Source organism: Columba livia, chromosome W (genome assembly GCF_036013475.1).
Source record: "Columba livia isolate bColLiv1 breed racing homer chromosome W, bColLiv1.pat.W.v2, whole genome shotgun sequence".
Classification (NCBI taxonomy): domain Eukaryota; kingdom Metazoa; phylum Chordata; class Aves; order Columbiformes; family Columbidae; genus Columba; species Columba livia.
Window position 1 is genome coordinate 10,123,375 of NC_088641.1, and position 20,145 is coordinate 10,143,519.

Genomic DNA, 20,145 nt, shown 5'->3' on the forward strand with positions numbered 1-20,145 from the left:
GATCATTCCGAATCTATTCATAGTGCTTTAGACAAACTAAAACAGCACGTTAATAAAATTGTCGTAGTAGAATTAGGGCTTGAAAAATGGCTTAAAAGTTTGGGAATAGGTGGGTAGTTGTTTGATCTTATTAAGTAAGGCTTAATTGCATTATATGTAATTGTAATTATGTTGTTAATCACGTATTGTATGTTGCAGTGCACTTCAAAGATGATTCAGCGTGCTGTAAATAAGGCCTGGCTGGTTCAAGAACAAAAAGGGGAAATTGTGGATGGGTTTCTATTAGATGGAGATTTGTTGCTGAACTAGCCAGGCCTAAAGGAATTTCAAGGCCACCTCAGAAAGCTGAAAACAGGACCTGCTGTGGGGGTGAGGCAGTTCTGCAATAACAGGGCATCAACATGACGTAAATCAACGGACCTATCAGCAGTGAGACTCCAACGCACAGACAGCTCGTGAACATAGATGATATCCAATCAGTGAATGCATGTTTGGAGTGTGGACGCGTGATCAGAAAATAGTTGCATATATAAGGAGGCTTGTTTCTGTAATAAATGGCTTTGCGTGCTTCACATTGAATCGGAATGCTGAGTCCTTTATTCGTTCCAACAGGTCACAACTTTTTTGAGCCAGCTGCGAGATGAGGAAACTTGGAGGAGAGTCTGGGCAGCGATTGAGGACTCCAGGTTAGCACTGGGGCTGGGCAGCAAGTTCTTCACCTTGTCCACAGATGGGGAAGGATGTGGTTGGAGGGCACAGGAAGGCATGGATCATCACAGGCAAAAGGGTGAAAAATCTCTGTTTACCTTGTCTCAGCAGGCTGTAGTTTATGCAGAGGCTTCAGGCTAGCAGGAGGATCATAGAATTACAGAATAGTTTGAGTTGGGAGGGACCTTCAAAGCTCATCCAGTCCAACCCCCTGCCATGAGCAGGGACATCTTCACCCAGATCAGGTTGCTCAGAGCCCAGAGATGTAACCACACCAGTTAATGTTTCATTTCTCAGTCATGTCTGTTTTCTAGCTGTTACCTGCTCTTGCTCATCTGATTTTTAACTTGCTTGGCATTTTCCATGTGTGTGAGATGTTTGGTTAGATCCCTTTTGCTGTGTTTGTGTAAATAAAAGGCCAGCTAAGAACAGACAAGTGACTAGGCATTAGGTGAGGTATAATCCTCCCTAATCACATTTCTAAACCTGGTAGTTTGGAGGTAGGATTAAAGTTATTAACATGTGGACACTAAAGCATATAATTTATTTAACAATTACTGGCTCTTTGTGAAGAGGGGGGATCTGCACAAGCTGCAACTGCACGTCAGCTCCATCTCATGCAGGATCAAGCTGCTGTCGGTGACAAAGGCAGCAGCTATGGCTTGTTGTCTGCTGGCAAAAGTGGCAGCAAAATAGGAATATAAGCGGAAGTGAATCTGAAATCCCCTTGGAAGACCCCTATGCAGTCCTAGGAGGAGCATACCTCACATCTAGATATTAAAAAATAAAATATCACAGGGTGAAAAAAATATCCAGTGTTTCTTAGTCTTCTCTTTTCCTGAGAATACTGTAATACAAATGTATAATAGTTTAAAAAACTGTAACTTGTAGGTTGAAGAGCAGGAGGCAAAGGCAACAACTGGCAAGTACTGATGTTGTGCAAGAGCAGCAGGGAAGGGAATTTCAAACACTGTGATGAGCATGCCATAGCGTTTTCCAAGATCGGCTGGTGTTACCCCAGAGATTAACATGCCAGATAGACATCCCGGTAGTCAAAAGATCAGTATTTTAGTTCTACAGTCTAGTATGCCACTGTACCTGTCTGCCTTCAGAGAATTGAGGTTTGACCTTCTGACTGAGCTGAGGATGTTTGGAACAGCAACTTTTTTACCCGATTTGTCAAATAAAAAAATAAAACTCTCTGCTTCAGCCTGTTGCCTGGTAGGTATTTACCTACTAAAGGATAATTCCAAGTTGCTCTAAGAAGGGTGTCAGGTCTTCTCTGCAGCAAAAGGACAGGATGCCAAAGCCTGGATGCAGCTTGGTTTGATCCCAGGACCATATAGATGAAGATGGGAAGTCCCAGGGAAAACCCAACACATGCAGCTCCCTCGTCCGTGCTCTTTGGCTGCCGCAGTCACAGAATCACAGACTGGTTGGGGTTGGAAGGGACCTCTGGAGATCATCTAGTCCAACCCACCTACTAAAGCAGGTTCACCTAGAGTAGATTGCACAGAAATCTGGCAAAGACTTGTCCCTGGGTCCGTTGCACTCTTCCAGACAAACCCTCGGCATGGTTTGGGATTTAGGTCAGGCCAGGGACCATTTGCTACAACATTTTTTCATTCACTTGCCTTGTTTTTAAAGACAAAAGTCTAGTACTCTGGGTGTTGCTCATTCCATGGTGGTTGGTGTGGTACCTACACCATGCGCTGCTCCACACTGGTACGCCAGATGCTATGGACAGGTTTAGACTGTCGTGGTTGAGATGGACAAACGATATAGACCAAGTTCTTCCAGGATAAAAGCAGTAGATGCTATTTATTGCCACAAGTGCATTTTTATACAGTTTTACCAATTCATGTGTCTCTTCACTATTGGTTACAAGTTACAGCAGTAACATCTCATTGGCTATTTTTGCTGTCACCAATGTTACTCTTCTACTCCCTTTTCTCTCACGGGTACATCCTTAACATCTCCGGATACTCCTTTACTCCCATCTTTCTCACGGGTAGGCCTTAATATCTTCAAGGCTAATTTCTGTTCCCGTGCCCTCCATCAGGGAATCCATAGACCCACCGTAGTCCCCCACAATACCCCCTTTTTGGTTTTGTGCTAAAAAAATGGCCTTCGTTGTCCGCTGCAGGGCCCTTTGCAGCAGAGAAATCATGCATAGCAACATTAGTAACACAACCACAACAATCATCTAAACATTCAGTCCCGTTTTCACTACTGATAACAACCATCCTAAAAACCCCCAACCACTAAGCAATTTATTTAATGAATCCCATCAAAATCTTCACACCCATGTCCTTGAGCTAACAACAAAAAGTCTGTTGCGGCTCTATTCTGCAGTGTGGCATGTCTTACAGAATCTACATCTAACAAAATCCACTTAAAACCTTAGAAGTTCTGTTAGTTTGCTTAACTAGCCAGCATCCTAATTTTTCTAAAGTATTTAAAGCTTTAGCTGTGCCAACACCAGATACAAGAGATCCTAGAACCCTTAACCCTGATCCCCAAAAATCTACATTATCATCACATTTTGACTCATATACATGCAAAAAGTGTTTTTCTCGTCTTGCTCTTCTGTGATCTATTATCATAGATACATTGGGTGTTAAGAGAGTTAATCGTCCCAAAATCCACAGTCCTCCAACAGCATTAGAAGGAATTCCAGGCCAGGCTCTATCTCCACAGATCAAGAATACACCATGCAGGAGGTGTTGGGGTCACTGTCCCACATTATCAATGACATCCCTTGGATTCTTCTGAGAGGCATTACACCATCAAGTTTCATTTCTATAGTCACCAAGGGTAGCATTAACATTTTGCAGTTTATTCATTTATGTTCTCGTATATTGTTCTGACACTTTTCACAAACCAGGCTGATACAAGTGTCCATGGGCATAGATGCCAGCTATTTCAGTTCCTGTGGTTCGATATCTGCTTCCAGGAGGCAATTAATCCAAAGTGCCATGTTGGTATTATTACAGTTCGCTGCAATGCCTCTGCACCAACCATTATCTTGAAACAGTTGTGTGATGCTGCTGTAGTCATCAAGGGGGATGCCACACAAGCATGTGTGGAACGGGTTTTCCGGAGACGTCATAGCTAGGCATATAGAGTCCTGGTCAGTCATGTTGGCTAAAGTAATCCACATGTTAGTCTTTGTCTGTGCAGGCACCCAAAACGCAGCAGCTGCAGCAATCATTGTCAGGAAGATATAACATAGGTTTCACATTTCGTGCTGGCAACCATTGCGGCACTTGATCTGTGAAGACACAAGCATAGCCTCTCCCCCAGGTTATCAATTGATGTGGCCTTTTCCATTGACCATTAACTAGTGATTTGACCATAACTAATGGAGGTTCTTTCTGATTTAGCATGTTTTTGGGTCATACTTACAAAGTGTTTCATCACAGGGCAAATTTGGGCTGCACCCCTTAGATACAAGTGATTCATCACATACAATGCTTTTGACAATTGGTTTTGTGGTGTTTTCCCTACTTCTCCCCCCTTTTTGTTTAAAAACAAAAAGAAAAAACAAAAAACAAAAACACAGTTCGGAATCAGATACGTGTGTTGGACCTTGACTACTACTTACTCAGAATCACAAATCAAATTTAGAGGTTCCTCCTTAAAAAGCTCTAAGTAATGTAAAGCTGCACCAAGTTCTGCTAATTGGATTGAACCTTCAATAATTTTTACAGAATGATGCCAATTGTTATCTTCACACCAAACCACTACAGCTTTATGAGACTTCCCAGAACCATCAACAAAAACTGTGCAAGTATGTAGGATCAGACCAGATACAAGTATGGTCTGTGACCTGATGTTAAAGACTTGCAGGTTCTGCAGCAATTTACATTTTATATTTATGCATGCCAAAAGTTGTGCTGTTAAGAAAACCAGCTAGTGCAATTTACAAAGACATAGATTGCAAAAACAAAAAAATTAAATTTCACAAATGGTACATATATGTCAAAAGGATCATGGCCTATTAAGACTTTAATTCATTCCTTGCATTTCTTGATCAGAGTAACAATCGGTATATCAGTCTGTTAGCATTTTCATCATACTGTCCCACCATAGCCACAGGTTGTTTCATAGACAAATCTGCAAGTCCAATCGAATGCAGTCAGCCTGTAAGGTTTTCATAAATTTATTCCTCAAAGTTTCCAACTCCATTTTGGCTGTCATATTTATTGGATATTGTTTTCCCTTACCGGATCGAAGTCCTGTTTCAGATCTATCAGTGTAGTATTTGCTTTATCAAAACATTGGCTGTTAATACTACTGGAAATACAGCATTCGAAATTTCCTTGGATATTTCTCACTTGCAGCAAGCAGATCTGCACCATCCAAGCAGCTTCTTTTAGGCCATGCAACTAAACAGAATTCTCATAAAACATTATTTGAGCTTACAATTTACTTAACAAATCCTGACCCAGGAGAGGTATAGGACTTTCTGGCAACTACAAGAATTCATGTATTAAAACTTTGTTCCAAATTTGGCATTCTATTGGTCTCAAAAAACAGCCTTTCTTTCGTTCTCTCCCATGACCTCAAAAACTAGCATGGTGAATTTACTAAGAAGTCTCTTACAACCAGTTACCACAGAATATGTCTATTAAAAAAAATTTGGTTTAGTTTCCCAGCTTCATTAGAACTATGGACCCACTGGCAATGCCTTCAAATTTCACCCTCAGACTCCTTGATGCAGTATTACAGTTCTCTAGCAGTAACATCGCCCGGGGGGTGAGATAAAACCTCCCTCTCACCCCCACCTGAGATGGCAGGATCTCCAGCTCAGCATGAAAACAAATCAGTTCGAACTCCACATCAAACCAACCTGGCTCCACTCCACACCCAAATCAGTACCACTTTGACCCAGAGAAGCACTGAGCACTCTGGTCTCCCCCAAAGCTGACCAGTGTGAAAGACCAACCTCAGCAAGGAGGTAAAATGATGAACTCTCTCCCCAGATGTGCCAAAAACCTAGGAAAAAAGACAGAAGCAAAAAGAAACAGCACCAACAACCCCTGATTCGAAGCCGAGAAGCAACACAGTGCCACAACAAGGATGGATCACAATACTCCAGGAGAAAAAAAAAAGACAGAGCAGGGGGAGTAAAGCCCCCCTTTCTCCGCTTAGCAGCAGGAAAACAGGCTTTTTTTCCATTTTTTTCTTCTTTCTCTTCTTGCTGCAGTTCAGATGTAGCCAAGGCCACGCGGCTGGCGTAATCGCTGGTACGAAGTGGGAGGCTCTGGCAAACTCCTTGACTGCAATGAGCTGAGTTTTATACACAATTCCAATTAGCTCAACAGTTGTTACATTCCTCAGCCCCATTTACCTTTCACAATTTACAGATGTCAAAATACAGTATATTAAACATCAATCCATTATTCCATTTTCCTAGATCCAAATCAGTTCATATTCCAGCAGCTTTTAACTTTTAAATACAACCTCATCCAAGTTCACATCCATCATAGCATTTAGGTTATTGTTAGTTAGTTTGGGTTTGGTTTTTTTTTGTTTGTTTGTTTGTTTGTTTTTTTCAATGCAAGGCAGAGTTTAACAATTTAAATTCTTTTCTGGTCTCAAAATTACTAGATAACAATATAAGCAATCATTCTATTGTGTAAGGATACATCCTAAGGGGGAACAAGGTGGAATTTTAGCAGTGGAACCGGTTCCCATTTTGTAATTATCTCCCCAAACAAAATTATTTTGGTACCAAATAGAAATATGCAAATTAAAATGCTGAGCTCAGATATGAAAACAAAATACCAAGTTCAAATATGCCGATGGATCACAGTTACACTTATTCAAGACAATATCTCAGTTTTAGCATTGCACCTTTGGGCCGCTTACTGCTCAGCAAGGTAGTGGTGCTGCTGGGTCTCCCTGACAAAACAGGTCGGTGTGCGCTGGAGCCCAATTGGCACCTGCCCCCCCGCCGCCGCAGCAAGCTGGACTGGGCAAGGCTTTTATTAGTGTCTCATCTGGTACGCTACAAATGTTATCCCAAAACTAGGATTCTTTACCTACTGTGCATACAAAAGAGCCAAATCCAGCACATCGAGATGAGACACAGCCTGTCACACAGTTGCGCAAGTTTGGATACTGGAATAAAGCTAGCATGCTAGAAAGAAAAATAACAGCTACTACACACAAAATTTTACCATCACATTCACTCAGTAAAGAACTAAAGTACTCAGGGTCTTCTGTATTATCACAAAATGCACATTTTGAGTCCATGGATTCTCATGATTTAACAGTCTGTGAACTTATCGTAACATATAAGAAAATTGCAACATGCTTAAACAGATACCCACAAAGAAAACAGGTTAATGAAGAAAGCATCTTGCAGACTTCAGCAAGTTTACTGTGACCTGTGTGTTATCAGTTAATTCTCTCTCAGCTTGTTGAAGTTCAAACCACCCCACCTGTAAAACTCTTTGTAATGATCTAATGATCTCTTGTAGAGATTTATTTTATCCTGCTCTTCTCACCTTAATAACAACATTAATTGCAACAAAGCATTATACATCAAGGTTCTATCCTCCGGCCACTTTTCCCATTCATCTAACTTACACAGCAGCCACCATTGATCATAATATTTCACAAGATCTTCCTTCCTCATATTTCCAAGTGCATCCCTATGTTTTAAAACACCTCCCAATAGCGATTTCTTAGGAACACAACTGAAAACAGTAGTTTCCGACCCCATCTCGTAAGTAAAAACCATGAGAAGAGGGAGGGAGGGGGGGAAGCACAGGGCTGCTTACAGCGTGAGTGGGAAAAGTGGGGAGAAGGTTTTACGGCGTACTTATACCACAAAGAAACAATTCTAACAACAACCAATAAAACAATTAACTCACATTCCTGACAAGCTGCTTGATTTTCAGAGGGGCAACACACAGGAGCACATAATATGTACTGTAAAACTCGCAGATAACACATTGATAGCAAACATTAGCATTTTCTACTGCTAATTTCAACACCAGTGCTTCCTTAGCTTCTAAGGTTTCAACATGCTTATTGATGGCCTCTTGAAGATGGTCAATAAATTGCATGTAATATTCATTGGGACCCTGACTAATAGTTGCAAATGATTTGGCTGCTTTGTCGGTTTCAGGCACCTTTATCATAGCTTGATATGTGAGGTCTGTTGACTGCCTCAGGATTTCAGAAACTAATCGTGCCTGTAATTGTGGTGTGCCAATTAGTGTCTCTTCCAAGAGTTGGGGGGTACCCGCCCCTTTCAATGAATCCCCATCGTTCCGTCTGAAATTATCTATAGCTGTTACATTGCATAGGTCTAATTTTGCTTTGAGTCTTCCATGGTTTTTATCTGATCTCGAGGCAACTCGTACACATACTCCTTTTAACTTTTCAAGAATATGCTGCAAACCCTCATCTTTATCCAAGTCATCAGATAATGCGGACTTGAATGGTGCTGGAGAATCATTAGTAACAGGGGGGTTCGGGGTTTGGAACAGTACCCTTTTTTTTTTTTTTCAATTCCAGCCCAGAGAAACCACCCCTCTCCGCTGTCTCTGCATGTTCCCATTGCTCTTTTAATCATCTCAAAGTCTCTAGCAACAAGTGCCATATCGTTAACAGTTCAGTTGTTTCTTTGGATCTTTCTGTAGTGCTTTGCCCCATAGTAACACAGTCCTTCCTTTGTAAAGTCAATTCCAGAAGGCTAATACCCTGCTTCTTCAGAAGCAACTTCCACGTAGATGATATAATACCCTCTTCTTTAGATAAGTTCCACCCCCCCCCACCCCATTCCCGGTAGCTCACTAACTCTTGGCGTGGTATCTTTTCAAGGATCCAGATCTTCGGCAGCTCCCCCCTGCTGCTCTATCAGCTGTACCGGGGTCTGTCTCCACAGCTCGTCTTCGGCTGTCAAAGCTTCACCGCTGTCTCTTCTTCATGCGAGATCCTTCTTCATACAGGATCACGTCGGGGTCACCATATGTCGTGGTTGAGACGGACAAATGTCATAGACCAAGTTCTTCCAGGATGAAAGTAGTAGATGCCATTTATTGCCACAAGTGCATTTTTATACAGTTTTACCAATTCATGCGTCTCTTCACTATTGGTTACAAGTTACAGCAGTAACATCTCATTGGCTATTTTTGCTATCACCAATGTTACTCTTCTACTCCCTTTTCTCTCACGGGTACATCCTTAACATCTCCGGATACTCCTTTACTCCCATCTTTCTCATGTGTAGGCCTTGGTATCTTCAAGGCTAATTTCTGTTCCCATGCCCTCCGTCAGGGAATCCATGGACCCACCGTAGTCCCCCACATTAGACCCCACAGGTTTAGACCTCACGTGCTCTGCTGGGAGTCTGGGGTCAGGCTTGCAGATTTGAAGCATTCTGAGGGATCTAAAAATTAAGAGGCTCCCCATAGAGTTAAAGCAGAATAAAAGGAACTATGGTTGGACTTGATGATCTTAAGGGGCTCTTCCAACCAAAACGATGCTATGATTTTATTCTATTATTCTAACCCATCTTAAAACAAGCTCTAAAATAGGCCAGGTGAACTTTGCTCTAGAAGGACCTCTTTTCCTGATGACTGTAGAAAGTTCAGGGTGACTAACTTGTGTTAGGGAGTGGCTTAAAGATAAAGGACATGAATCTATGGAGCAGTTGCACGATCAGAGTTTGTTCTAATAAGAATCATGTTCTAATGTTTATTTTAATAAGAGTTGTGTTCTGATAAGTTAATGGTTTGACATGTTTTAGGAGCTTAGCATAACCAGGCCTCAATAGGCCTCAGCAGACACTGCTGATCATGAGGGCACAGCAAGAACACTGTGACCTTAACAAGTCTTGTAAACAACTCCAGGGAGGGGGGAGTTGAAAAGGCGCGAAACTCACGCAGCCAGCTAGCCGCAGGTAGGAGGGTCAAGGCAAATGTAACCTTTGGATCTAAGCCAATCAGCAGGTGACAAGTATGCATAATTAATGTAACCTGTATAAATATGTGTCGTTAATGGCAATAAAGTTGAACAATGCGTTATCACTCACATTGAGTTGGCCTAGCTTGTTCCTCCGCCGCTCGCAAACTTGGACTTTGATATCTAAGTTCTAGCATTTGGTGAAGTGTGTCCAACCATCTGTCTGCATGGATGAGGGTCTGGTGTTGGAGGTGGTCTCAAAACAACACAGGCCTGTAAATCCATCAAATACCTTTTCTTATGTACATTAGAGAGCAAAACCATTTTCAAAATGTTATTTTCTGGGACTGTATGTGTATCAGCAAGGCCAGAGAGGTTGCCCCTGTTTCTCTGATCTCCCTCTTCTGGGCTTTGTTCTTGACCCAGACAGTGGCTGTGCGATGCAGGTCCTGGCTCGAAGCATGGAGATCTGTCAGGTAATGCCTTTTATGAGCCATCTGACACCTTTACCAGCATTTCCAGCTGAGACTGTAATCAGACCATGTCACAGATTTGGGTCATATCAGCTGCTGTTAAGTCATTGTGCTCAAAAAATGGCAAAAAGTCAGGGGAGGGGAATGGCAGGATCCCTTATCTGTCTGGAATCGTAAATGGTTAAACAGGGAGCTGCTGGGTATGCTCAAGTGGAAAAGTTTATAGATCATGGAAGGAGGGGCTGGCCATTTGGGGAGAATATAAGGCTGTTGTCAGAGGATGTAGGGAGGCAACTAGGAAAGCAAAGGCCTCCTTAGAATTAAACCTAGAAAGAGGGTTCAAGGACAACAGGAAGAACTTTTTCAAATACGTGGCAGATAAAACTAACACCAGAGGCAATGTAGGCCCACTGATGAATGAGGTGGGTGCCCTGGTGACAGAAGATACAGAGAAGGCAGAGTTACTGAATACCTTCTTTGTCTCTGTCTACCCTGCCGGAGGCTGTCCTGAGGAGCCCTGTACCGCTGAGGCCCCAGAGGAAGGCAGGACAATGGAGGAGTTTGTCTCAGTTGATGAGGACTCGGTTAGGGAACAGTTAGGCAATCTAGACATCCATAAATCCATGGGTCCGGATGGGATGCACCCCTGGGTGCTGAGGGAGCTGGCTGAGGTTATTGCTGGACTGCTTTCCATCATCTTTGCCAAGTCTTGGGAAACGGGAGAGGTGCCTGAGGACTGGAAGAAAGCAAATGTCACTCCAGCCTTCAAAAAGGGCAAGAAGGAGGACCCGGGTAACTATAGACTGGTCAGCCTCACCTCCATCCCTGGGAAACTGATGGAACGACTTATCCTTGGTGCCATCTCAAGGCATATCAGGGATAAGAGGGTCATTAGGGGTAGTCAACATGGCTTCACCAAAGTGAAGTCATGCTTGACCAACCTCACTGCCTTTTATGAGGACATAACAAGATGGATGGATGATGGCAGAGCAGTAGACGTGGTTACCTTGACTTGAGTAAGGCAATTGACACAGTCTCCCACAGCATCCTCACAGCTAAATTGAGGGAGTGCCATCTGGATGACTGGGCAGTGAGGTGGACTGCAAACTGGCTGAAGGGAAGAAGCCAGAGAGTCGTGGTCAATGGGGTGGAGTCTAGTTAGAGGCCTGTATCTAGTGGAGTGCCTCAAGGGTCAGTACTGGGGCCTATATTATTCAATATATTCATCAATGATTTGTATGAGGGAACAGAGTGTACTATCAGCAAGTTTGCTGATGACACGAAGCTGGGAGGAGTTGCTGACACGCCAGAAGTCTGTGCTGCCATCCAGTGGGACCTGGACAGGCTGGAGAGTTGGGCAGGGAAAAAAATAATGACATGTAACAAGGGCAAGTGTAGAGTCTTGCATCTGGGTAGGAACAACCCCAGGTTCCAGTATAAGTTGGGGAATGACCTATTAGAGAGCAGTGTAGGGGAAAGGGACCTGGGGGTCCTGGTGGACAACAGGATGACCATGAGCCAGCACTGTGCCCTTTTGGCCAGGAAGGCCAATGGCATCCTGGGGTGTATTAGAAGGGGGTGGTTAGTAGGTCGAGAGAGGTTCTCCTTCCCCTCTACTCTGCCCTGGTGAGACCTCATCTGGAATATTGTGTCCATTTCTGGGCCCCTCAGTTCAAGAAGGACAGGGAACTGCTGGATAGAGTCCAGTGCAGGGCAACAAAGATGATGGAGTGGAGCATCTCCCTTATGAGGAAAGGCTGAGGGAGCTGGGTCTCTTTAGCTTGGAGAAGAGGAGACTGAGGGGTGACCTCATTAATGTTTACAGATATATAAAGGGTGAGTGTCACGAGGATGGAGCCAGGCTCTTCTCGGTGACAACCAATGATAGGACAAGGGGTAATGGGTACAAACTGGAATACAAAAGGTTCCACTTAAATTTGAGAAGAAACTTCTTCTCAGTGAGGGTGACAGAACACTGGAACAGGCTGCCCAGGGAGGTTGTGGAGTCTCCTACTCTGGAGGCATTCAAGACCTGCCTGGACACCTTCCTGTGTAACCTCATCTAGGTGTTCCTGCTCCAGCAGGGGGATTAGACTAGATGATCTTTCGAGGTCCCTTCTAATCCCTAACATTCTGTGATTCTGTGATGGTGCTGGGATGATTCTCTTGCTCCTCACCCTTTTGCTGAGAAGTAACCTAAGAAAAGAAACTGGTGATCTGTTTCAAAATAGATGGTTTTTTTTTCCTAGCCACTAGCCTTCATTTTTAAATGTATGCCAAGTGTAAAATGTCATGGCTTTTCTTTTGGCTTTATCTACCAGCAGGAGACCATTATCTACTGAAATTACTTGTTAAATAAGTGTAAACTACCTGTAACTGCAGCACTGCATGTGCCTGGGGAATTTATGTAAACCTGAGCTGATACTGGAATGGACTTTGGAAAAAAAACCCTGGAACATCTTGAAGAGGCAGAGTTGATTAATCAAATCATGGCTTCATTGGAAAAATGTTGCACCTGCCACTCAAATAACTCAAATAACCTCCAAGATGATGACTGAAAGAAAATGCACAGGGAAAATATTCTCCCCTCTCATTTTGTTAACTTTGTGCGTTTGATAGCCCATTGCCACGTCTAGATGGGTTCAGGGGTGGGCTGCCAATCAGCTGTCTGGCACTGGCACGCAGTAGGTGAGACACTCCACACACGCTTTTCCTCCCGATCAACCAGAGGAGAAATAACAGGAATATCAGCTGAAGGACGAGAAGATAGCAGCCAGGAAGGGATAATCACAAAGAAGGCCATGCGCACTGGCTGTCATTTCTCTGAGTGTTTCCAAGAGAGGACTATCCATACATGGAGTGTCGGAGCTGCCAGTGCAGAATCATTAGGGTTTGTGCTGGAAGATCTTCTTGGGCAGAATGACTCCTGGACTCAAAGTGCACTCAAGGGATCTCTCCACCAGATTTTTGAAGGGTGGACAGGGTTCAGACTGACATTTCTTGACTTTCTTCCTCACCAGATGGTGTAGTCACCTGGAACACTAAGTTTGGTGCGTTGCAAAATCCACCCAGGACCTGGGTAAGGCAGCCAGCCCCGAACTCCATGTTAATCTGGTTACAGCGCTTGAAAACCCTGAGATACTGAGTTAAATCAAGAGGTTTTTCAACACAGAGTAAATTATAGACACATCCTGTAAAGGGCTTTCCAGACAATTCTTCTGTTTCCTTTAACTTCAAAAGCTCTTTCTTGTCACTGGTGGGCCAGAGGCAAGCTGAGCTTCATACACAAAATTTAACAAAAATAATTGCACCCAATTCAAGGTCCTCTGAGGCTTTGCATTTTGATAAAGCTATCCATCAAGCCCACTTGGGGCTTTACAGGGCCAAAATTGTCAGTCTCTGTCTTGCAAAAGTGCAAACATCACCTGTGTAGCTGAGGAGAAGCCCATGGTTACACTCAACAGAGTTCAGGTCAGAACTATAAGAATAGTCCAACTGTCTTTGGGAATCAACTAGCCAAAGAGCTCGAGGAGTGGACTACAAGAGGCCATATCAGCATATCGGAATTCCCCGACGATGGTATTTGTTGCTGCAATATGTGGATGATATTCTGATTGCTGTTGAGACCCAAGAACTCTGCATCCAGGTAACAATCGAAATATTGAACCAATTAGGAATGAATGGATATAAAGTGTTGAAAAATAAAGCTCAGATTGCATCCATGACTTTGATCTATCTAGGATGCGAAATTTCTCGAGGACAGCGAAGACTAGGTATAAACCGTGTGCATGCTATCTGTGCTATCTCAGAACCTCGAAACTTACATGAATTAAGATCTTTTCTAGGAATGACAGGATGGTGCAGGCTCTGGATCATGGACTATGGACTTATTGCCAAACATTTATATGAGGCACAGAAGAATAAGACCTTAGTGTGGGGAAAGCCGCAACAAGAAGCTTTCCAAAAAAAAAAAAAAAAATTGAAACAATCTTTAATAAAAGCACCTGCTTTGGGCCTACCTGACTTAAGTAAAGATTTTCAGTTATTCGTACATGAACAACAGAGACTTGCCTTAGGAGTATTAACCTAACGGCTGGGATCCTGGAAAAGGCCCGTAGGTTATTTCTCTAAACAACTTGATCTGGTAAGTGCTGGATGGCCAGCGTGCTTGCGGGCAGTGGCTGCTACTGTGATATTAATCCAGGAAGTTCGAAAATTGACCATGGGGAAAAAGATTGAAGTATTTGTATCCCACATGGTGACTACGGTATTGGAACGAAAGGGGGGCCATTGGCTTTCCCCAAGCAGAATGATGAAATAGCAAGCGATCTTGACAGAACAAGATGATGTTATCCTAAAAACAACTAACCTAATGAATCCAGATGTGTTTTTAAACGCTGAGACTGAAGAAGAAGATGTGGAACATGATTGTGTGGAGGTCATCGAATACACCCACGCAAGTCATCCTGACCTGAAGGATACCCCATTGGAGGAGACAGATTGGGAACTTTTTACTGATGGCAGTAGTTTTGTGGAAAGTGGAGTGCAGTACGCAGGATATGCGATTACTACTGTCAAAAGAGTAATCAAAGCCAAATCCCTACCACCAAACACATCAGCACAGAAAGCTGAGTTGATTGCCCTAACTAGGGCATTGGAGCTCAGTGAGGACAAAAGGGTCAATATTTGGACTGATTCAAAATATGTGTTCGGTGTTGTTCATGTTCATGGAGCCCTCTGGAAAGAGTGTGGACTACTTTCCTCTCAGGGAACAAACATCAAATACCAGAAGGAAATATTAAACTTGATTAATGCCGTTCAAAAGCCATTGTGAGTTGCCATTATGCACTGTAAAGCTCATCAGAGTGGAACATCGAAAATTATTGAAGGAAATCGACTTGCCGATCAGACAGCTCGATCAGTGGCATGACAAGTTTGGACAATGGTGGGTCTTGTCTCCCAGAAGGTAAGAGCAATTGATTTATTACCTTCAGAGGCACCTAAATAGTCTACAGAAGACGAGAGATTGGCAAATTTAGTAAAAGCCAGCAAGGATAATTCTGGGTGGTATGTAACCACCAATGAACAAGTTGTGGTGCCAATTACGACTGAGAGGAATACTTCAGGCGGAACACCGGAAGTGTCATTGGGGTGCAGAAGCATTGGTAACAGATCTGAGAAAATGGATTATCTCAGTCCAGATGTTAACAATGGCAAAGTCTATCACAGCTAAGTGTGAAATTTGCTTGAAAAATAATCCTTTAGTAAAAAGAAAGATAAATATGGGGAAAATTAAGACAGGAGTACAACCAGGAGATTATTGGAAAATAGATTAGGTGGAACTCCTCAGAACTCGAGGATTCAGATATCTATTAGTTGGTGTAGATACCTTTTCAGGATGGCCGGAAGCCTTCCCTTGTCGCACCAACCAGGCACAAGAAAGTGTAAAATGGTTACTAAGGGAAATGATCTGATAGGGGACCACACTTTGTTGCTCAAGTGGTAACACAGTTTGGGAATTAAATGGGAATTACATCCCACATGCATGGAGACCCCAGTCTAGTGGACAGGTGGAGAGAAAGGAAGAGAAAAAAAAAAAAAAAAAAAACCAACCCTAAAAAGGCAACTTAGCAAGATTTGTCAGGAACCAAAAATTCAATAACACTGTAACACTGAAGCCGCTGCGTATTAGGATTAAACCTAGGAGCGGAATGTTAGTAAGCCCATACAAAATTTTGCGTGGCAAACCATATAAAGCACCTGATCCAAATCCAAGTGTGTATGTAAAGGGTAATCAGAATTTATACAATTACGTGTTTCGTTTGCTAACAGCAGGACAGCAGGGGGTGAACCCCAGCTTGGCCCGCTCCGCCGCTGGAGGGAACAGTGCAGCGCTGCATGGGGACCAGCCCTGCCCGGCCATGATGCTGCCCGCGGCCGGTCCCAGCCCTGGGCAGACCTGCGGGGCCATGCTGGCCGCCACCGTGTTCCTGCAGTCTGTCTGCGTGGCCGTCACCTTCCTCTACCTCACCAACGAGCTCAAACAGCTCCGGGACACGTACTCCAAGAGCAGCATCGCTTGTCTCACTAGGGAGGAAATGGGAAATTTCATCCAAAACTTGGATCTAATTGAAAGTGAAGACAGAGTGGCTGACCCCTGCTGGCAAGTAAAGTGGCACCTGGGAAAGGTAATTAAAGGATGTCGAAAAGCTACAAGAAAAACATATCTGCAGTCAATGCTGACAGAGTGCTGACGCTGTCACAGACCGATGGGCAGCAGCCGCGTGGTCCCACCAACAGGATTGTGGCACATCTGACAGGCGACAGCAAAAGGAAGAATTCCCTGTCCCCATGCATAGATTCCTCACCCAGGAGAGGGAATGAAGAAAGAAAAAACAAACAAACAAACAAACAAAAAAAAAAAGCAAAAACAAAAAACAAAAACTGGGAATCGTCAAGAAAAGGCCACTCTTTCCTTTACAATGTGGAACAGAGAAATGGCGAGTTAGTGATACCCCAGACAGGCTTTTATTACATCTACTCACAAATTTATTTTCATTTCCGTGAAAACGAGAAGGAGGACTCAGTTCTGACTAATTACCCAGAGCCCATTTTGATCATGAAAAGTGCAAGAACAAGCTGCTGGTCTAAAAAGGCAGAATATGGACTTTACTCCATCTACCAAGGTGGCGTCTTTCAGCTGAAAAGAGAGGACAGGATTTTCGTCTCCATCAGTAATCGTGACATAGCTGACATGGACAAAGAAGCAAGTTTTTTTTGGAGCCTTTATGATTGCTTAAAAGATTAAAACCGTGCTCCAAAGAAGCCATGATCAGGGTCAGTTGTTGAAAGAGCTGATTAAAATGGAGTGAAAATGCATTGTCTAGGAATAGAAAAGCATTTTCAAAGGGGGGAAATGTTATAATTGTAACTAAGTTTTGTGAACTATATCCAAGATTCTTACCTTATCTTGAGGTTTTGCAGGTTCTATACAAAAAGAGAACTGAAAGTTAGTCCTCAGTTAGTCCTTATCTTATCTTGAAAGGATAGGATGTGCTGAGAATGCACATCTAAGAAATCCAAGAATGTTACATGATTTCACAATGAACATAGGAAGAGCGCGCATGTGCAGTGACAAAAGGTGAAAAGTAGACGGGTGAAGAAGACTCCTTACTTCATCCTGAAGACCCCCTGAACGACCACCAGAGGACACTGTGCATGCTTAGAGTAGTTCCAAGGTGTTGCAACTGATATTGTGAAATAGTTGTGTAATCTGATGAATATGCAATACATACGTTGTAACCCTAATGAATATGTATGTAACCAAATTGTATAAATGTAGCGGAGTTCGAATCAGTGGTCGAAGCCAGCTTTGGGTGCGAACCCCTGGTTTCCCAGCGCTGAAATAAAAGCACCGCATATAACTACGTCCGTGGTTATGCGTCTCGTTTGCTAACAACTTCTGCAGCCCATGTGCTCTGCTTCCCTTATCTCTGGTGCTTAAAACTATATGATCTGTAATAAATTTGCCTGCGGTCCTGTCAAACTTGCATGAAGAAGCTAACCTGGCTAGACCACAGCTTCAGATTTTGTTTGGTTGCATCTATCAGAACACATACCTCTTTATTTCCATTTTCACCAGCAAAATTACTCTAAAGTGTTTAAGATCTCATTATTGTCTGGCATTACTTCACCTGTAAATGCTAAGGTCTGGAAAATCAGCAGCTGTCCTTGCCTGTGGCTGTAAGCTGGGAGTCTTTTCCTACTGACATGTTTCATAAAAATTGACAAATTGCTTTTATAGAGTGATCCACACAGTGCAATAAACATAGTCACCGAGACTGGTGGTTTTAAGACAGCTGTCTCAAGGAATCAAAGCTGCACATCTCAACTTTAAGTGTGGGGACTGCATTTTGGAAAGCAGTGACTTCAAAAAGGATTTACAGGTCGCTGTTGAAAACACTGTGAGCATATATTCCTGGTTTTACATAGTAGAGAAAATGGGGCCTTTGGATCCATAAGCAGAAGACAATTGAATAAAGGCAGAGAAGTGTTATATACCTGTCAAGGTTTAAAGCAAGGCGACAATAAACTGTGGCAGATGCTCTCTGTTACCCCCCTTGCCTCCTGCCACCCCTTCCTTCAGATCAGAAAGATGATAGGAAAGATAAGGAGGAAGGGAGACTTTGACTTCAAGTTGCAAGGTTTTAAAGGGTTTTACTAATGCTACTAATAAATAGAGAATATATACAAAATATACAAAACCACTCTTGAATGCTCAGTGTGGAGTTGGCATCACTCCAGCAGTGGCAGAGCTGGGTGAGCGGAGCTGGCGTGGCTCCAGCAGCTGTAAGGCAGGTACTCGGAAGTCATGAGCGGGGCTTCACAGCAAACCGGAAACTGGATTTCAGGGATGCAGGGCCTGAGGCCTATAGACAGGCAGACAGACAAGGTCCTCTCTAGATGCCGGCCATGGTCAAAGAGAGCTTGACCCTTGTGATCACTCTCTTATATAGGGGGTATGATGATTATGGGATGGAATACTTCCATTGGTCAGTTTTAGTCACCTGTTCTGTCTGCCCCTCCTAAAACACGCCCCTCTCACAATGGAACGTGGGAAATCTTATCAATCTTTCTTGGCGACCATAATAATAAATCTAAAAATGAGATTCTTCAGCATTTCGTTGGTCTTCTTATCAGCACCGAGTACAGCATCCAAGGAAAAATATGCAGGCAAAAAACTCAGAAAAATACAGCCACTTAGAAGAACTTAGCTGAAAGGAAAATTCACTAAAAGAGAACTGGTCTTGTTTTTAACAAAACCAGGACAATACCACTGTAAATGCATTTAAACAATTTTGGTTTCAGGGTCCATAATTCAAAAAGGAATTTGTAAAGGTAAAGAGGATTTGGGGTAAATGTGAAAGTTTGGAGATCCTCCTTGTGGTGAAAGACCAAAGAAACTAAGTTTAATTTGTTTATTTGAGAAAAACACTGAGGTGCAACTGGCTCCCAGTCACCAAATGTATGCAATAAGTATTTCTATGTAAAGACATCATTCTGCAAAAAAAAAACAACAAAAATGTATAATGAGATCTAATGGCATGAAGTTGAAGCTAAACAGATCCCTTACAGATAAAAGAGAATAGTTCTCAAATTCAACACACCAACTTACCAGGCAGTTGGTGGTTCCTTCGCACCACAGGTTTGTAATTGCAGTCAAACTGCCTGTTCCATGGCTGAAATGGAATAGCTCAGAGCTGCAAAGATTACAGGCTGGAAAAAGGATTCTGAGGGGGGGAAATTATTTGGCCTCTGAAATGAATAACATAGAGTAGATGGTTGTAATGGTCCATCTTAGTCATATATTTGAAGACTCTGGTAAAATGTTGATTTTTTATTTTTTTTTTAACCTCTCAGTGCCTTAAATACTGAAGCCAGGATGTGGCAACAGGACAATATTCTCCCAGATATTGGTGAGAAGCTGGTCTGGATTGCCAGAAAGGCGCTTCCTAAGTATAACAGGGCAAAACTTAACTTTTGCAGAGACTAAATCTTGCTGTGCTGAGAGATTACATGTGCCCAGCACCAACATGATCCCAAAATGGAGGAGGACAAAACCAGCTGATTCTTACACCAAGCAGCAGAGGCAGGGATGGCTCATTAGGTTCTCCCCAACCTCCTCTGTAAATATGATGGATGTCACAGTGTCACACCACGGCTGTCCAAAGCAAAGAGCTTCTTCTGTCATCCCAGTTGAAGAAATCAGCCCGAGTAATGCGGAGTGCCAGGGATGGAGGCTCTAATGCAGGATTCCCTGTGAATTAAAAAAAAAAAAAAAAAAAAAAAAAAAGCCTATCAGTTGGCTTCAAGCATTGTTAAAAGGACAGAGATTTTTTTTTTGCATCCATTATTCATCATGATAAAAGTCAAGAGCTGAAATAAACAACATGACAATTTCATAATGATATAGTCCCAGTATATTTTTAAGGCCTAATTTTTTATTATGTCAACACTTTTATTCAGTGATAGCTTCACC

General features: G+C 42.9%; 1 protein-coding gene across 1 annotated transcript; it reads left to right on the plus strand.

Moving 5' to 3' along the window:
* The first annotated feature begins 15,604 nt into the window (after positions 1–15,604).
* Positions 15,605–16,906, plus strand: LOC135577001 (tumor necrosis factor ligand superfamily member 10-like). The gene is given in 3 exon segments (XM_065044444.1): positions 15,605–16,301; positions 16,304–16,878; positions 16,880–16,906. Coding segments are annotated over 3 exon segments (1,086 nt in total). The 5' UTR covers positions 15,605–15,817.
* Positions 16,907–20,145: the final 3,239 nt, after the last annotated feature.